At 38.8% G+C, this 16,738-nt stretch overlaps 1 protein-coding gene across 3 annotated transcripts in view; it reads left to right on the top strand.

Annotated features, from left to right (window-relative positions):
- LOC126242368 (sorting nexin-29) overlaps positions 1-16,364 on the top strand; it is a 182,883-nt gene extending 166,519 nt beyond the window's left edge. For all 3 annotated transcript variants that reach the window (XM_049948083.1, XM_049948081.1, XM_049948082.1), the window contains one exon: positions 14,684-16,364. In XM_049948083.1, the coding sequence (XP_049804040.1) occupies positions 14,684-14,825 (142 nt within the window). In that variant the 3' untranslated portion in view covers positions 14,826-16,364. The remainder of the gene's footprint in view (positions 1-14,683) is intronic.
- Positions 16,365-16,738: the final 374 nt, after the last annotated feature.

The raw sequence follows: 16,738 nt of genomic DNA, 5'->3' as shown, positions 1-16,738 counted from the left end.
ACATTTTGCGGCGGTGGTTGACACATTTTGCGGCGGTGGTTGACACATTTTGCGGCGGTGGTTGACACATTTTGCGGCGGTGGTTGACACATTTTGCGGCGGTGGTTGACACATTTTGCGGCGGTGGTTGACACATTTTGCGGCGGTGGTTGACACATTTTGCGGCGGTGGTTGACACATTTTGCGGCGGTGGTTGACACATTTTGCGGCGGTGGTTGACACATTTTGCGGCGGTGGTTGACACATTTTGCGGCGGTGGTTGACACATTTTGCGGCGGTGGTTGACACATTTTGCGGCGGTGGTTGACACATTTTGCGGCGGTGGTTGACACATTTTGCGGCGGTGGTTGACACATTTTGCGGCGGTGGTTGACACATTTTGCGGCGGTGGTTGACACATTTTGCGGCGGTGGTTGACACATTTTGCGGCGGTGGTTGACACATTTTGCGGCGGTGGTTGACACATTTTGCGGCGGTGGTTGACACATTTTGCGGCGGTGGTTGACACATTTTGCGGCGGTGGTTGACACATTTTGCGGCGGTGGTTGACACATTTTGCGGCGGTGGTTGACACATTTTGCGGCGGTGGTTGACACATTTTGCGGCGGTGGTTGACACATTTTGCGGCGGTGGTTGACACATTTTGCGGCGGTGGTTGACACATTTTGCGGCGGTGGTTGACACATTTTGCGGCGGTGGTTGACACATTTTGCGGCGGTGGTTGACACATTTTGCGGCGGTGGTTGACACATTTTGCGGCGGTGGTTGACACATTTTGCGGCGGTGGTTGACACATTTTGCGGCGGTGGTTGACACATTTTGCGGCGGTGGTTGACACATTTTGCGGCGGTGGTTGACACATTTTGCGGCGGTGGTTGACACATTTTGCGGCGGTGGTTGACACATTTTGCGGCGGTGGTTGACACATTTTGCGGCGGTGGTTGACACATTTTGCGGCGGTGGTTGACACATTTTGCGGCGGTGGTTGACACATTTTGCGGCGGTGGTTGACACATTTTGCGGCGGTGGTTGACACATTTTGCGGCGGTGGTTGACACATTTTGCGGCGGTGGTTGACACAGCTTATGTGTGCACTGTGTTTTGTTATCAATTGAAGACATAAAAGTCTGAAAATGAGTTCATGATCATATTATGGTACTTAATTTTACAGGTCCGTCTTGATCACACTATTTTATTCTATTTATTTATTTATTTTTTTTTCCACTTCACGATTACTGGTTTTGGCTACTGCCATCTTCAGATCATAAAATTTTTTGACGTTGATACAACAACAGAATATTTTATGATTTGAAGATGTCAGTAGCCAAAACCAGTAATAGTGAAGTGAAAAAAGAAGTATGATCAAGACAGACCTCTAAAATAATATGCTGTGTTTTGTTGTTCTAAATGGCACATTTTCTTTTCAACTAAAGTTTTATTTTGGTGTTATTCTCTTGTTTGTTTTGTTGTGTTAGAGTATCAGTTCTTCCCAGTCAAAATTATAAAAATGTAACTAAAAACTAAAAAATGAAAAACTTCCAGAATATGAAAAAAACACTCGGGTTTTCTCATATTTTTCCCAGATGAAGAAATTCCTACATTTTTCCTTGATTTCCCAGTTGTCCCGGGGCATATACACCCTGTTAAAGTAGGAGGACCAAGTAACAGCCTGGCCAGCAACTTAGGAGTAATGGGGCCCCTTAGGGATATGGTGGCTAAGGAGGGGAAGAAATGCAGTGTGCACTCAGTGTGCATCCCGGGTGGAGTCATTCCTGATGTGGAAAGGGTCCTTCCGAATGCCATGAAGAGCACAGGGTGCAGCCAGCTGCAGGTGGTGGCACATGTTGGCACTAATGATGTGTGTCGCTTTGGATCTGAGGAAATTCTCTCTGGATTCCAGCAGCTATCTGATTTGGTGAAGGCTGCCGGTCTTGCTTATGAGATGACGGCAGAGCTCACCATCTGCAGCATCGTTGACAGAACCGACTGCGGACCTTTGGTGCAGAGCCAGGTGGAAGGTCTGAATCGGGCTCAGACGGTTTTGCGACCGTGTTGGCTGCAGATTCCTTGACTTGCGCCATAGGGTGGTGGGGTTTCGGGTTCCGCTGAATAGGTCAGGAGTTCACTACACTCAGCTGGCAGCTGCATGGGTAATGAAGGCTGTGTGGCGTGGACTGGGTGGTTTTTTAGGCTAGAAGGCCTCGGGAAAGTACGGGGTGGGCTGCAATCTCAAAGGGTGCATGGCAAATACAGGACGTGCTTGGATCAAGGAACAGTCGGAATTGTAGTTGTAAATTGTTGTAGTTGTGCTGGGAAAGTCCCTGAGCTTCAAGTGCTAATAGAAAGCACATAAGCTGAAATCGTTATAGGTACAGAAAGCTGGCTAAAGCCTGGAATAAGTTATGCAGAAATTTTTACGAAGTCTCAGACGGTGTTCAGGAAAGATAGATTAGGCAGAATTGGTGGTGGAGTGTTTGTGTCTGTCAGTAGTGGGTTGTCTTGTAGTGAAGTCGAAGTAGATACTCCGTGCGAATTGGTATGGGTGGAGGTTATACTTAACAGCCGAACTAAGTTAATAATTGGCTCCTTCTATCGACCCCAGACTCCGATGATATAGTTGCTGAACAGTTCAGAGAAAATTTGAGTCTCGTAACAAAAATACCCCACTCATACGGTTACAGTTGGTGGGGACTTCAACCTTCCCTCGATATGTTGGCAAAAATACTTGTTCAAAACCGGTGGTAGGCAGGAAACATCTTCAGAGATTGTCCTAAATGCTTTCTCCGAAAATTATTTCGAGCCGTTAGTCCACGAACCCTCGCGTATTGTAAATGGTTGCGAAAACACACTTGACCTCTTAGCCACAAACAATCCAGAGCTGATAGAGAGCATCATGACTGATACAGGGATTAGTGATCACAAGGTAGTTGTAGCTAGGCTTAATACCGTTTCTTCCAAATCCACCAGAAACAAATGCAAAATAATTTTATTTAAAAAAGCGGATAAAGTGTCACTAGAAGCCTTCCTAAGAGACAATCTCCATTCCTTCCGAACTTACTATGCAAATGTAGACAAGATGTGGCTCAAATTCAAAGATATAGTAGCAACAGCAATTGAGAAATTCATACCTCATAAACTGGTAAGAGGTGGAACTGATCCCCCATGGTACACAAAACAGGTCCGAACGCTGTTGCAGAGGCAACGGAAAAAGCATGCGAAGTTCAGAAGAACGCGAAATCCCGAAGATTGGCTAAAATTTACAGACGCGCGAAATTTGGCACGGACTTCAATGCGAGATGCCTTTAATTGGTTCCACAATGAAACATTGTCTCGAAATTTGGTAGAAAATCCGAAGAAATTCTGGTCGTATGTAAAGTACACAAGCAGCAAGACGCAGTCAATACCTTCACTGCGCAGTGCCGATGGCACTGTTACCGACGACTGTGCCGCTAAAGCGGAGTTATTGAACGCAGTTTTCCGAAATTCCTTCACCAAGGAAGATGAATAAAATATTCCAGAATTTGAAACACGAACAGCTGCTAGCATGAGTTTCTTAGAAGTAGATACCTTAGGGGTTGTGAAGCAACTCAAATCGCTTGATACGGGCAAGTCTTCAGGTCCAGATTGTATACCGATTAGGTTCCTTTCAGATTACGCTGATACAATAGCTCCCTACTTAGCAATCGTATACAACTGCTCGCTCATCGATAGATCTGTACCTACAGATTGGAAAATTGCACAGGTCGCACCAGTGTTCAAGAAGGGTAGTTGGAGTAATCCATCGAACTACAGACCTATATCATTGACGTTGGTTTGCAGTAGGGTTTTGGAGCATATACTGTATTCAAACATTATGAATCACCTCGAAGGGAACGATCTATTGATACATAATGAGCATGGCTTCAGAAAACATCGTTATTGTGCAACACAGCTAGCTCTTTATTCGCACGAAGTAATGGCCGCTATCGACAGGGGATCTCAAGTTGATTCCGTATTTCTAGATTTCCGGAAAGCTTTTGACACCGTTCCTCACAAGTGACTTCTGATCAAGCTGCGGGCCTACGGGGTATCGTCTCAGTTGTGCGACTGGATTCATGATTTCCTGTCAGGAAGGTCGCACTTCGTAGTAATATACGGCAAATCTTTGAGTAAAACTGAAGCGATATCAGGTGTTCCCCCGGGAAGCGTACTGGGACCTCTACTGTTCCTGATCTATGTAAATGGCCTGGGTGACAATCTGAGCAGTTCTCTTAGGTTGTTCGCAGATGATGCTGTAATTTACCGTCTAGTAAGGTCATCTGAAGACCAGTATCAGTTGCAAAGCGATTTAGAAAAGATTGCTGTATGGTGTGGCAGGTGGCAGTTGATGCTAAATAACGAAAAGTGTGAGGTGATTCACATGAGTTCCAAAAGAAATCCGTTGGAATTAGATTACTCGACAAATAGTACAATTCTCAAGGCTGGCAATTCAACTAAGTACTTGGGTGTTAAAATTACGAACAACTTCAGTTGGAAAGACCACATAGATAATATTGTGGGGAATGTGAGCCAAAGGTTGCGTTTCATTGGCAGGACACTTAGAAGATGCAACAAGTCCACTAAAGAGACAGCTTACACTGCACTCGTTCGTCCTCTGTTAGAATATTGCTGCGCGGTGTGGGATCCTTACCAGGTGGGATTGATGGAGGACATCGAAAGGGTGCAAAAAAGGGCAGCTCGTTTTGTATTATCACGTAATAGGGGAGAGAGTGTGGCAGATATGATACGCAAGTTGGGATGGAAGTCATTAAAGCAAAGACTTTTTCGTCATGGCGAGATCTATTTACGAAATTTCAGTCACCAACTTTCTCTTCCGAATGCGAAAATATTTTGTTGAGCCCAACCTACATAGGTAGAAATGATCATCAAAATAAAATAAGAGAAATCAGAGCTCGAACAGAAAGGTTTAGGTGTTCGTTTTTCCCGCGCGCTGTTCAGGAGTGGAATGGTAGAGAGATAGTATGATTGTGGTTCGATCAACCCTCTGCCAAGCACTTAAATGTGAATTTCAGAGTAATCATGTAGATGTAGATGTATTAAAGGTCACATGGAGGAGACTGGTGCAGAAACAGCACACACACTCATGGGGTTTGTAGAGGTTTTACAGCACCATGATGAGCCCTGTGTTAACACAGCTGTCAGCCATGTAAACAAAGAGCTGAGTGATTTGCTTTTGACAGCACGATAGCAATGCTAATTTTACCAGTGACAGAGCTGTTAAAGTGCAGTTATTAAATATGGTTTTCAAAAATTCCTTCACCAAAGAAGACAATGTAAATATTAAAAAAATGGAATCCAGAACTGCTGCCAACATGAGTAAGTTAAAAGTAGATATACTTGGTGTAGCAAACCGGCTTAAATCACTCAATAAAGACTAGTCTGCTGGTCCAGATAGTATACCAATTAAATTGCTTTGAGTATGCAGATATAATAGCTCCGTACTTAACCATCATATAGAAGCGCTCACTCGATGAAAGATCTGTATTAGACATGGGCAAACTCGTTCATCCTTGGGAACTAGTTCACTGGTGATCACCTTTCATTTTTACTCATTCACCGTTCATTTGTGCTTCATATACGGTTCTTATGAAAAATTGAAAATTAGTATCATAGGTGACTGAAGATGCAAGGCACTAAGAGGGGGCACTAGCCTCCGCCCTGGAGTACAGAGTTGTTATTCATAACAGCATTCTCACACACATGTAATTTTCATGATTCTGCAAAACCTGCCAACTATAGTGTTATGTGGCTGGCGTTATGTGGCTGATTGCAGTGAAATAATATAAGGTGGTGCACAAAAAACTGGCCCCGAGTACAGACTGCTCACCAATTACGCAGGAGTTGTTGACCGCTACAGACAGAATAGATAAACAGGTAACAATTAGGTAATGAAAAAATAACAAATAAGCTAATGTAAACAACTACTTTGAAACAATAGATGACAATTAGTAAGTGACAATGAACAGTCTAGTAATTGTGGCCAATTTTTCGTGCGCCACTGAAATAATATTGTAGAAGTTGTCATATTCTCTTTACAAAATTTAACACCAGACACTCGATTATGGAACGCGGACTTCATTCGGTTATAAGTCGGTCTGCCTTCCATAACAATGAACATGCTTTTTTACCTTGGATCAAAAAAAGATGGGAAATGGCCACTTGTGTGTGCCGTGCCGACTTGCTTTGCGTGTGTAAAAAAAAAAAATCTTGCCTTTTTACAAGTATTTCTTCTACTGTGTATTGAAATAGTGAAGTAAGCTGATATGCCATTTGTTTTACGTGAAAAGATGTGTATGTATTACATACCATGTATTTTTATGTAATTTACATAATTATAAAATACATTTTAATTACCTGTCATGGATGCTGAATAGCATACGAAAAGAACCAGAAATTCAGAGTTCAAAAAAGGTATGGAACGGATCTACAATGGGCGCGCGTAGCAAACAAAACGAACAACTCTATACTGAACTACCTATGAGCAGTCGGAAGTGGAACTGCGAGTACAGCCGAGCGAGACAGAGACAGATGGGAATGAGACCGAGGCTGGAACGAGACCGGCCGACGTGCCATTGCGGTAACAAGACTGACCGTTTCCCGTTCCCGAGAAAGCCGCGACGGAAGTGAACTATGAAAGACCATTCCTTAGAATGCGTTCATCGCCCGTTTCGTTCATCTTGATGAACCGTTCCTTTGGACCCGTTTGTTTGCGAACGACCCATCTCTAATCCGTACCTAAAGCCTGAAAAGTTGCATAGGTCACATCAATACTCGAAAAAGGAAATAGGAGTAATCCACCAAATTACAGACCCATATCACCGATTTCGATTTCCAGTAGGATTGTGGAACATATACCGTGTCAAACCTTGAGAGATTACCTCAAAGAAAAAATCTCTTGACACTATCAGGACAGGTTCCAAAAATACTTTTCTTATGAATCCCAACTAGCTCTTTATTCTTATGAAGTAATGAGTGCTATTGGCAGGAGACCTCAAATTGATTCTTTCAGATTTCCAGAAGGCTGTTGTCGTCGTTCCTCACAAATCACTTCTAACTGAATTGCATGGCTACTGAGTATCAACTCAGTTGTGCAACTGTATTCTTGATTTCCTTTGACAAAGGTCACAGTTTGTAGTAACTATGTAGGTTGGCATCAACCATGACCATTTTAATAAAATAAGAGAAATCTGAGCTCGTGCGGAAGATTTAAATGTTTGTTTTTCTCGTTCGCTGTTAGAGTGGAACCTTAGAGAAATGGAGTGAAAGTGGTTTGATGTAATCCTCTGTGAGACATTTAAGCGTGAATTGCAGAGTAGTCGTGCAGCTGTAGAAACAGGCTCATATCTGTACTGATACACAAATCATGGCTTGCAACTGAATAGGAGGGGGAGGGGACAGATTAGCTCAGAGTCTATAGGCAGACAATTTTGAAAGAAGTTGTAACAGAACAGTACTGTAATATATGTGATTGTTTTCAGAAAAGTAAAATTAATTTGTTTGGTCAGCACATTAGGAGGCTGAAAAATGAGATAGAAGAGTTTCTTGTATTTCTGGAAGACGTGGAAAATTCTTAAGCTATTGATGTTTTGTGACAACTTCCTGAACACTATGTAAGCACAGGGATGGAGAAGTTAAATAACAGGGATTATAGAGTAGCATCCTTTTTATGGAGAGTTAAAAAGGAAAAAGAAGGAACGGCATCATTTGTAAAAGTTGGACACAGTCAAATATAGTGGAACACAGCTTTTGTGCAGATCACAACTTAGAAGCATGTGAGGGAAATTTATATAAAGGCCGAAATAAAGATTCAACATTACTTGCATACTACAAAAATACTTTAATCTTTTAAGGAAAGTCATTAAAATGCCGAGAAGTGTGCACATCCCTACAGGGGATATTGTAAAACTGGAAACAGGACAGTCAGTCCGTGTACAATATACCAAGACAAACTAACACCTCAATCCTCATTCTGTCTTCGCTAAAAACTTGGCATGCAAACATAATTGCTCTCTTTTTAACACAGAGCATTCAAAATCATTTTTCCCAGTCTCTCTCCGCAGTTGTGCCTTCATACTCAGAATATCTCTCTCTCTCTCTCTCTCTCCCTCCCTCCCTCTCTCCCTCCCTCCCTCTCTCCCTCCCTCCCTCCCTCCCCCGCCCCCCCCTCCCCCCTACGCCCACCCCCAAATAATCATTTGTAAAAAATTTAAGAGGGCTGCTCAGATTATCTTCTAAATTGTATATGTAGATCTTGAATAGCAGAGCGCCTATAACACTTCCTTGGGGAACACCAAATATTACTTCTATTTTATTGGGTGGTTTTCCATCAATTACTGCGAACTGTGATCTGTCTGAAAGGAAATAATAAATCCAGTTGCACAACTGTGACAATACGCCACAGGTATGCAATTTAATTAGAAGTTGCTTGCAAGCAATGGTGTTGAAAGGCTCCTGGAACTCCAAAAATATGGAATCAGTTTGAGATTCAGTGTCAATTGCCCTCATTACTTCATGAGAATAAAGAGCTAATTGTGTTTCACAAGAAAAATATTCTTTGAATTTTTGTTGGCTATTTGTTAATAAATGTTTACTTTGAGGTAATTCATAATGTTACAACACAGTATATATTCCAAAAGTCTACTGCAAATTAACAGTAGTGATATGAATCTGTAATAACAAATTACTCCTATTTTTTTCTTGAGTATTGGTGTGACTTGGACAACTTTCCAGTCTTTGGGTAAGGATTTTTCTTAGAGCAAGCAGTTGCGTATGATTGCTAAAAGTGAAACTACTGTATAGCCAATTTGCAAGGAACCTAACTGGTATACAATCGGGACTGGAGGCCTTGTCTTTGGTAAGTGATTTAAGTTGCTCACTACACCAAGGATTTCTACGTCTTAGTTTCTTATGTTGGCAGTTGGCGATTTGAATTCTGGAATATTTACTTTCTTGCCTTTGGTGAAGGAATTTCAGAAAACTGCATTTAGTAACTGTGCTTTAGTGGCACTATTATCAGTAACATTACCAATGCTATCAGGCAGTGAAGATATTGACTGCATCTTGCCACTGGTGTACTTTACAAACAACTAGAATCTCTTTGGATTTTCTGCCAGATTTAGAGACAGAGTTTTGTTGCTTTCATTGAAGTCTGCTAAATTTTGAGCTTTAGTAAAACATTCCAATTTTGGAGACTTAGTCTTAAATTTGGCATGAGTTTTTTGTTGCTTCTGCAAAAGTGTTCTGACCTGATTCGTGTACCATGGGGGATCAGTATCATCTCTTATTTATTTATTTGTTATGTATCTCTCAATTGCTGTTGTTGTTATGACTTCGAACCACATCTGGTCTCTGCTTACATGGCCAGATCGGAAGGCTGGAGACAGTCTCAAAGAAAAGTGTCAGTTGAATTCTGTTTTTTAAACAGATATATTTTGCATTTAGTTGTGGTGGATTTCGATGTCCTGGTATTTAGTCTTACTACAACTACTTTGTGGTCACTAGTGTCTGTAGCCGATGTGATACTCCTTATATGCTCAGGATTGTTTGTTGCTAAGGTCAAGTTATGTTTTGAAACATACTGATACTGTAAACTGGGTGCATGGACCAATATGGAACTGTTAAATCTCTTTGTAAGAAAGATGACAAGAATGACTTAAATAGGTGTCCAATTTCCTTAGTGACATCTTTTTCCAAAATATTTGAAAAAGTAATGTACACAAGAATAGTATTACATTTAAGACAATAGTGTTGCAATAAATCCTATTAGAGAGAAAGCAACAGAAGAGACTTTTAGCAATTTTTTCAAAATTTATTATGTGGGTCTTTAAAACTGGACTTCACCAAAATTTTAAGAAAACATGCTATATTAAATTCTGCACAACAAATGTTCTTACTAAAAATTGATGTATCACATGAACAGGAGTCAGTAAATAGGGTAGAATGCTCCAAAATTTTTGGGTGTACCTACTGATGAAAACTTGAACTCGATGCAGCATATTACTGAGCTTAATCAGTTAAGTTCAGCAACTTTTGCTGTTCATATAATTGCTAGTTTCAGAAACAAACTAAATCTACCTTCTGACATATTTTGCATGCTTTCACACAATAATGTCTTGTGGAATAATTTTCTGGGGCAATGCATCGCCTAGAAAGAAAGTATTGATTGCACAAAAACAAGCCAAATAATATGTAGTGTTCACCTGTGGTCATTTTGTAGGTACCTTTTCAAGGAGTTAGGCATTTGAACTGTACCATCACAGTATATACATTCACTAATGAAATTCGTCATAAATAAATTGTCACAATTTGTGAAGATCAGTGATGTCCATAAACAACACTAGAGGAAGAAATAACCTTCATTACCCATGATTAAAGCTGTCAGTGTCTCAGAAATTTAATTTGCAGCAGCAAAAATTTTTGATCATTTACCCAATAGTAGACAAGTCTGACAGCAAAGCAAATTTTAAATCTAACTTAAAATTATTTCTCTTGGTCAACACTTCTGTGGATGAATTTCTATTTAAAAATTGGTATCCTGTTAAAAAAAAAAAAAAAAAAAAAAAAAAAAAAAAAAAAAAAAAAAAAAAAAACAATCCAACTAGTTTTTAAGTGTGGTCGCATGAGTAGGACTAAAAATAGTTAATAAAGTCGACACTAATCACGTATACCTATCCTTTGAACTGACTCATTCCAGGTCATTCTGATAAAAGAATAGTTAAAATGATCTATGCAACATCTAACTAGCTGCATATGGCCATATGCATAAATTCTTGTATTATGTGAAAACTATGTAAAAGTGTAGGAAACGTAACTTCCTGTCCATGATATTGAAGCAGCAGTGTTTGCAGGTACCAGATAATAGTGCAGAAGGGGAACCTTGATGTCATTTTAAAAAAAAATCTGTTCTCAATCCTAAGGTTGGTTTTCTGCTGAAGAGAACCTTCAGGAATATGGAATGAATCAAGGCATAATTAAGTTTCTTTAATCTGTACAATGTATTAACAATAAACTATCACTATAGCATATTGCTATTCATACTTGCACTAGCTAAATTTAATGTAGTACACTAGAAACAAAGGTGCTACCTTGCAGACAAGTGCTGCGTTCTGAGTTATATCAAATAGATGGCCTTCATCTCCTATTATAAGTTATATATTTACGAATGAAATGACACACTTTCAGAGGCTTTACTCTTCTCATACAGTCTATATACACAAAATCATACCTGTATGAGACCAGTTAAGTCCCTGAAATTTTGTTATTTCATTTGTATAAGTATCTGCATTTGGGTTTCAGGTTGGATCCCCTATTTTACATTCAGTGCTGAGGTTCTATTCCAGAACATGAAGGACCTCTGCAATTCTGTACATGTGTAAGCGGGAATTTAAAGTAGAGTGGGGTGGCAGTGAAAGTTTGGATCAAGGAGGGAGGTGTGTGTGAACTGTTGTACCAAGGTGGCTCAGTTGGTGACACGCCTGCCTAGTAAGCAGGAGACCTGGATTCGATTCCATCTTTGACTTGGTATTGAGACCCTTTAAAATATGGCTCTCATGACTCACCACTTTAAAAGAACCATTTTGAACACATCAATAAACTTAAATCAGTTTACACGTTTTATAAAAGAAGCGAAATGCATATGGCAATAAACTGCCTTCATTTAGTTGCATAGACAGTACATACCTCCAGGAATTTAGAGCAACTAAAGGAAAGATGGACAACAGAAAAAAAATGGTCAACAATTAAATTGGGGTTATAAACAGTTCTAGGCTAGCAAATGCAATTAAGGTTATACTTGTACCAAATAATGCAACATCAGCATCCTCGGATATAAAAAACCCCTACAGTAATGCCCCAGTAAAAGAAACTATTGATATTATTCGACGTAATCTCCTATCCCATAATAAAATCAGTACTGAAAAGTGTACAGAACTAATTGAATTTCTTGACTTTTCTCACCTTCAGTGACAAAATATGTTATCAAAAAGATGGGCTTGGGATGCGTAATAGTCTAGCTGGTACTTTAGCAATATTTTTGTGAATGATATAGACTGTAAATTTCTTGCCAAGTTTCCACAGCTAAAAGATATAACAATTTATTATAAACGATATGTTTATTACTGATGGAAGGCGACACCAGTTAGGTCAACGCATTTGCCCAAGCAATAAGTGGCGTTGCTCTCAAAAACAACTTTTACTACTGAAGTTGAAAAAGAGAGCTCCATTAACTACCTTGACCTTAACATTAAAAAAGTTGATGACAGACATAAGTTTTTGGTTTTCAGAAAACTGACTTGTACAAATAGTATCTTCAGTGCCAGTGCATGTCACCCTCCCCGATACAAAAAGGCCTTCTTCACCTCCATGATTCACCACCTCCTTCATCTACCTTTGGCCAAAAGCAAAATATGTGAAGAACTCAGCATTTTAAAGCAGACTGTTGTAGCTAACAGCTTTTCTGTAAATGACATAATGCACCCTTACAGTAGGCTAAAGAAATGTGTAACAAACAACGGGCACACACATCGGATGTTAGATGGGACTTTCAGGTAAACAACACCCTAAAACCACAAGTAAAGCATAAACTGGAAAGGACATGTGACAAATTTGATGGGTCTGGATTGATTGTAGTAACTGTGACAAATATTATATCAATCAAACATGCCGCTTTTAATGTAGGTTTAAAGAACAGTCACAGCTATGGGACAAAACTGCTTTGGGACAGCATGTATCCAAAAGTGGCCATTCTATGGAGAACACGGAGAATAGTATGCGTATTCTCCACAGGGTGGAAAAAGACCATGCACCTAACTTGTTAGAAGAGCTTGAAATTTATAAAATGGAAAAACAAGAGCCAACATAAATGCTTAATTGCCAGAGTGATTTTGTGCCAATGCCTACTTTGCTTTGTTAGACAGTGTTCTACTTTAATCATTGAATACCTCTCTTTTATATGTCTTGCTGATAGTTTCACCTTGTTTAGAGTGCTTTACATATTTACTTCATTTTCTTACGTTGTGTGCATAACTCTAGAGTTTTCTTGTTCCTCCTCCTCTTTCATTAACTAGAATCATGCTTTTCTTGGAACGAGGTTCCACAGGGTACGAGGGGTCCTCGGGTGGTCACATTCCGCTAACCCCTTCTCGCTTATGCGGCGTTCTTGCGTTAGTACCAACAGAGGGCACTGATTATGTGCGGCAGTCTGTTTACGTTCATTGGACTTCTTTAGCTATTTGTTTTGTGACTTTTATATTATTCTGTGTACTCGGAAAGCTGTTTATTAGTTACGTCATTATCTAAAATATAGCCACTTGAATGTGTCAGTTATTTGCTCTTAACTTTTTCCTTTTTAACAATTAACTTATGTCTTGTTTTATTTCATTCCTTTAATGCATTTTACAGCTTATAAGCCCACTACAGATTTTACTGATTGAATCTCCTTTTTTTATTTTACATCATACAATTATCACTGAATAATGTGTGTATATCTACAGTAGCAACATCTGGTGAACATGCAACACACACATTTTGTAGCTACTCTATGGCAGTTTGTTTTGAACAGTAGTGCTGCTGATAAGATGACAGTTGCGCATACTATTATTTATATATATATTTTTGACAATTCCGTCGCTGATTTTGTGTTTAGCATTTGACGATGCCACTATGGCTCCAGTACGTTAGGACGTGTTTTATAAAAACAGGTATGCCTCATCATATTTAATGTGCACAAATGCACATATGTGTCAGTAACACTTTTCATCATGGCCTGTTTTATTGCTTTAAGCTGTAGACAATCTGCTAGTTGTATTTGTGTTTTTCCAGTATTTTGCTGCACAGCTGAAGATAGTTGCTGACCGATATCTGTAGTCCAAGGATTTTTTATTTGTGACCATAGACATGAAGTAAAGGAAATTTATTCTATTTTTGGGTCACTGTTCAATTTGCGACCATGTCACAGCTTGTGATCATAGCTCATTACCAGAAATACACAGGAAGATATGAATCTTGAGATAAGATTGAAAAAAAAAAAAAAAATAAAATAAAATAAAATAAAAATAAAAATAAAAAAAAAGTTTGGCAGCACTCCTGACATCTGCAACCTAATAACAGCAGTTCAGCTGAAAAAATTATGAAATGAAATGTCAACCCAATGGTTGGTTTGAACACCACAGTGCCTTACAAGGCATGAACATATTAGGATAGTGTGTCTTTGCGGTCTTCAGACCTTTCAGCTCACTTACCTAGCAACTTAAAGCAGAACCGACAATTACACATGCACTCCAAACCACTGCGCAACTCAGCATTTTCGTATTAACATGTCATTGTCAGAGTTGGAAGAAGTGATAAGTGACTGAAAAACATTTGAGAATTGTCTTAGGGGTTGAACTCCCAAATCTTTGAATTTGTAATCCGACTAAGCAGTTGAGCCAGTAAAGCTCAAGTATTTTTATGAATTATTATTATTATTATTATTATTATTATTATTATTATTACTACTACTACTATTATTATTTATTTTTATTTATTTATTTCTATTAAATTATATCAGTTGATTATAATGTACATGGATTACAAATAAATTTTCAATTGTCCCTATCTTGAGTCTTATAACTGGTAAATAGTCTTCACAATCAGTGTAATTTTTCAGAGATTCATTTGCGGCTCCAGACGACAGAAGCAATTCTCACAAGAAGGGCACAAGTTCTTGCTCTCGCAGCTTGTTTTCACGCTTGGGGCGAAGTGCAGAAAATCGTGCAGCTGAGAACACTCCCCAGTACACTGGTCTTTAACTATGGACTTTGTGAGCCAAACTATATTTGTAAGGTGCAATGTTTGGTGCCAAAAATTGTTTACTCAGGTATTAACAGACACTGTACAGCTGTGACTTATTTCCAAGAAATGTTATGGTTTTCGTATTGCATATTCCTCAGGGAAAAAGAATCCTTTATCTTAAGTGATTTGTGTGTGTAAATATAGTATAACAAAATTATACCAGGCAACACTATTCATGAGGCAGCTGACGTGTGTTCGTTATTTGATGTGATTCAATATAAGATATTTTTTTTACATGCAATGGAAATAGTGTTTTGTATCAATATCTGCTTGGTTCGTAATGGGTTGACCTTTTTATATTTTAAAAATGTAGCCCAGAGCAGCATATACTATGCCATGAATGTTTAAAGACCTGTGCCGTTCATAAATATTTATGATCTTAAAAGTGCAAATTATAGATGTACAACATAGTGGCATATTCCTTTAGTCTAAGGAATAATTGAAGTAGTGTGTTGATTTTACTTCGTGTTTCTGATAAGAAACAGTAACACATTCCATGAGTATCACTGTTAATATAAAGTTTTATTACCTAGTCTTTCTCCTTCACCACACAAAAATGTGTAATAAAACAGGAATCTTTGTTCTTGATTATTTTGTGGCAATTTCATGGGTAAACTCTTAATTATGTTTGTACTAGCAGACAACAATTGTACTGTGTTCCTTGAATGATAAAAATGTCTAATGTTGTCTGGTGGTGTAATTGAGAGGCAGTGAAATGTCTAGAATGGCTTTAAGCAACCTGTGATAGTAAACACTATAGATTCCTTTTTTCCTTTGTTGATGTATTTTATTTAAAATTTTATCAGTTCTTCTTTGGAAGGACTTAAGGAGTAATAAGCAGAGCAGTTATAACTAATCATGAAGCACATTTATTTATATTTCTCTAAATATGTAGCTTATTGATTAGCTATACCTAATACTGTGCACTTTTGTGTGTATATATTGTTAAGTTGTTTAATTAGATCTGAATTATGATTGGAAAATATTTTCCTTGATGAAAAAATAACTTTTTTCATAGAAACACTCTATATGTTCCTTTATTGAGGAATGGATCACTGTCATATTCTGATAGAACTTAAGACAAATATAGGACAATATATTATACCAAATTTGTGGAAGTGCATTACAGTTGTTACAGTATTATTTTTATAATTATTAATTCTTGCTGTAACTATAAAATTTACCTGGCTATCAGTGTTCTTTGTCAGTATTTCAATGCTCCAAATGACATGTAATAAACAAGATCTGGAGAAAAGACAGAAAAAGATTTTCTCAAATTAAAAACAAACTGGAAATTATGGTGTTATATCATAAAAATGACAGCTTGTGAAGTTTCATTCCTTTAAGCACTTCCATTTCCTGTATCCAGGGCAAATTTAACTTTGTTAGTGCATGCCAACAGTGCAACTGGAGGATTAAGCCACATATCGACCAAGGTCCTTTGCAGACCACATAAGCAAAAACCACGGTATTTTTTGAAAAGGAGGCCACCCTGCCACCCTGCCACTCCATCACTGGCACAATTCTCAGCAACCACATAAATCTGGTTGACAGTGGCCAATGCAGCTTCCAGCTGTTAGGAAATGGCAGCCTACTCCTTCATCACAATCTCACAACAGCCACAATTACTTGTTATCTATATTTGAACTTATTTCTTTCAAGGAACAATGGAGAAATTAGGTGCAAGACTAGATTGTGCTTAACAATAAACAAGGAGCTATGCACAAACTTATGGCTGTGCTGCTGCCAGTCACTGATAGCTGGCATTGGTAGTTTCATTAATCTAGCAATTTATGCTGGCTATTTCACAGAAAATGTACTACCTATTTTTGGATGTGATGGTACAGAGAATTTTGTTTTACAAACATTT

The sequence above is a fragment of the Schistocerca nitens genome, chromosome 1 (assembly GCF_023898315.1).
Source record: "Schistocerca nitens isolate TAMUIC-IGC-003100 chromosome 1, iqSchNite1.1, whole genome shotgun sequence".
In the NCBI taxonomy this organism is placed as follows: domain Eukaryota; kingdom Metazoa; phylum Arthropoda; class Insecta; order Orthoptera; family Acrididae; genus Schistocerca; species Schistocerca nitens.
The sequence above is the reverse complement of the archived record's forward strand: the minus strand, read 5'-3'. Positions and strand labels throughout refer to the sequence as shown.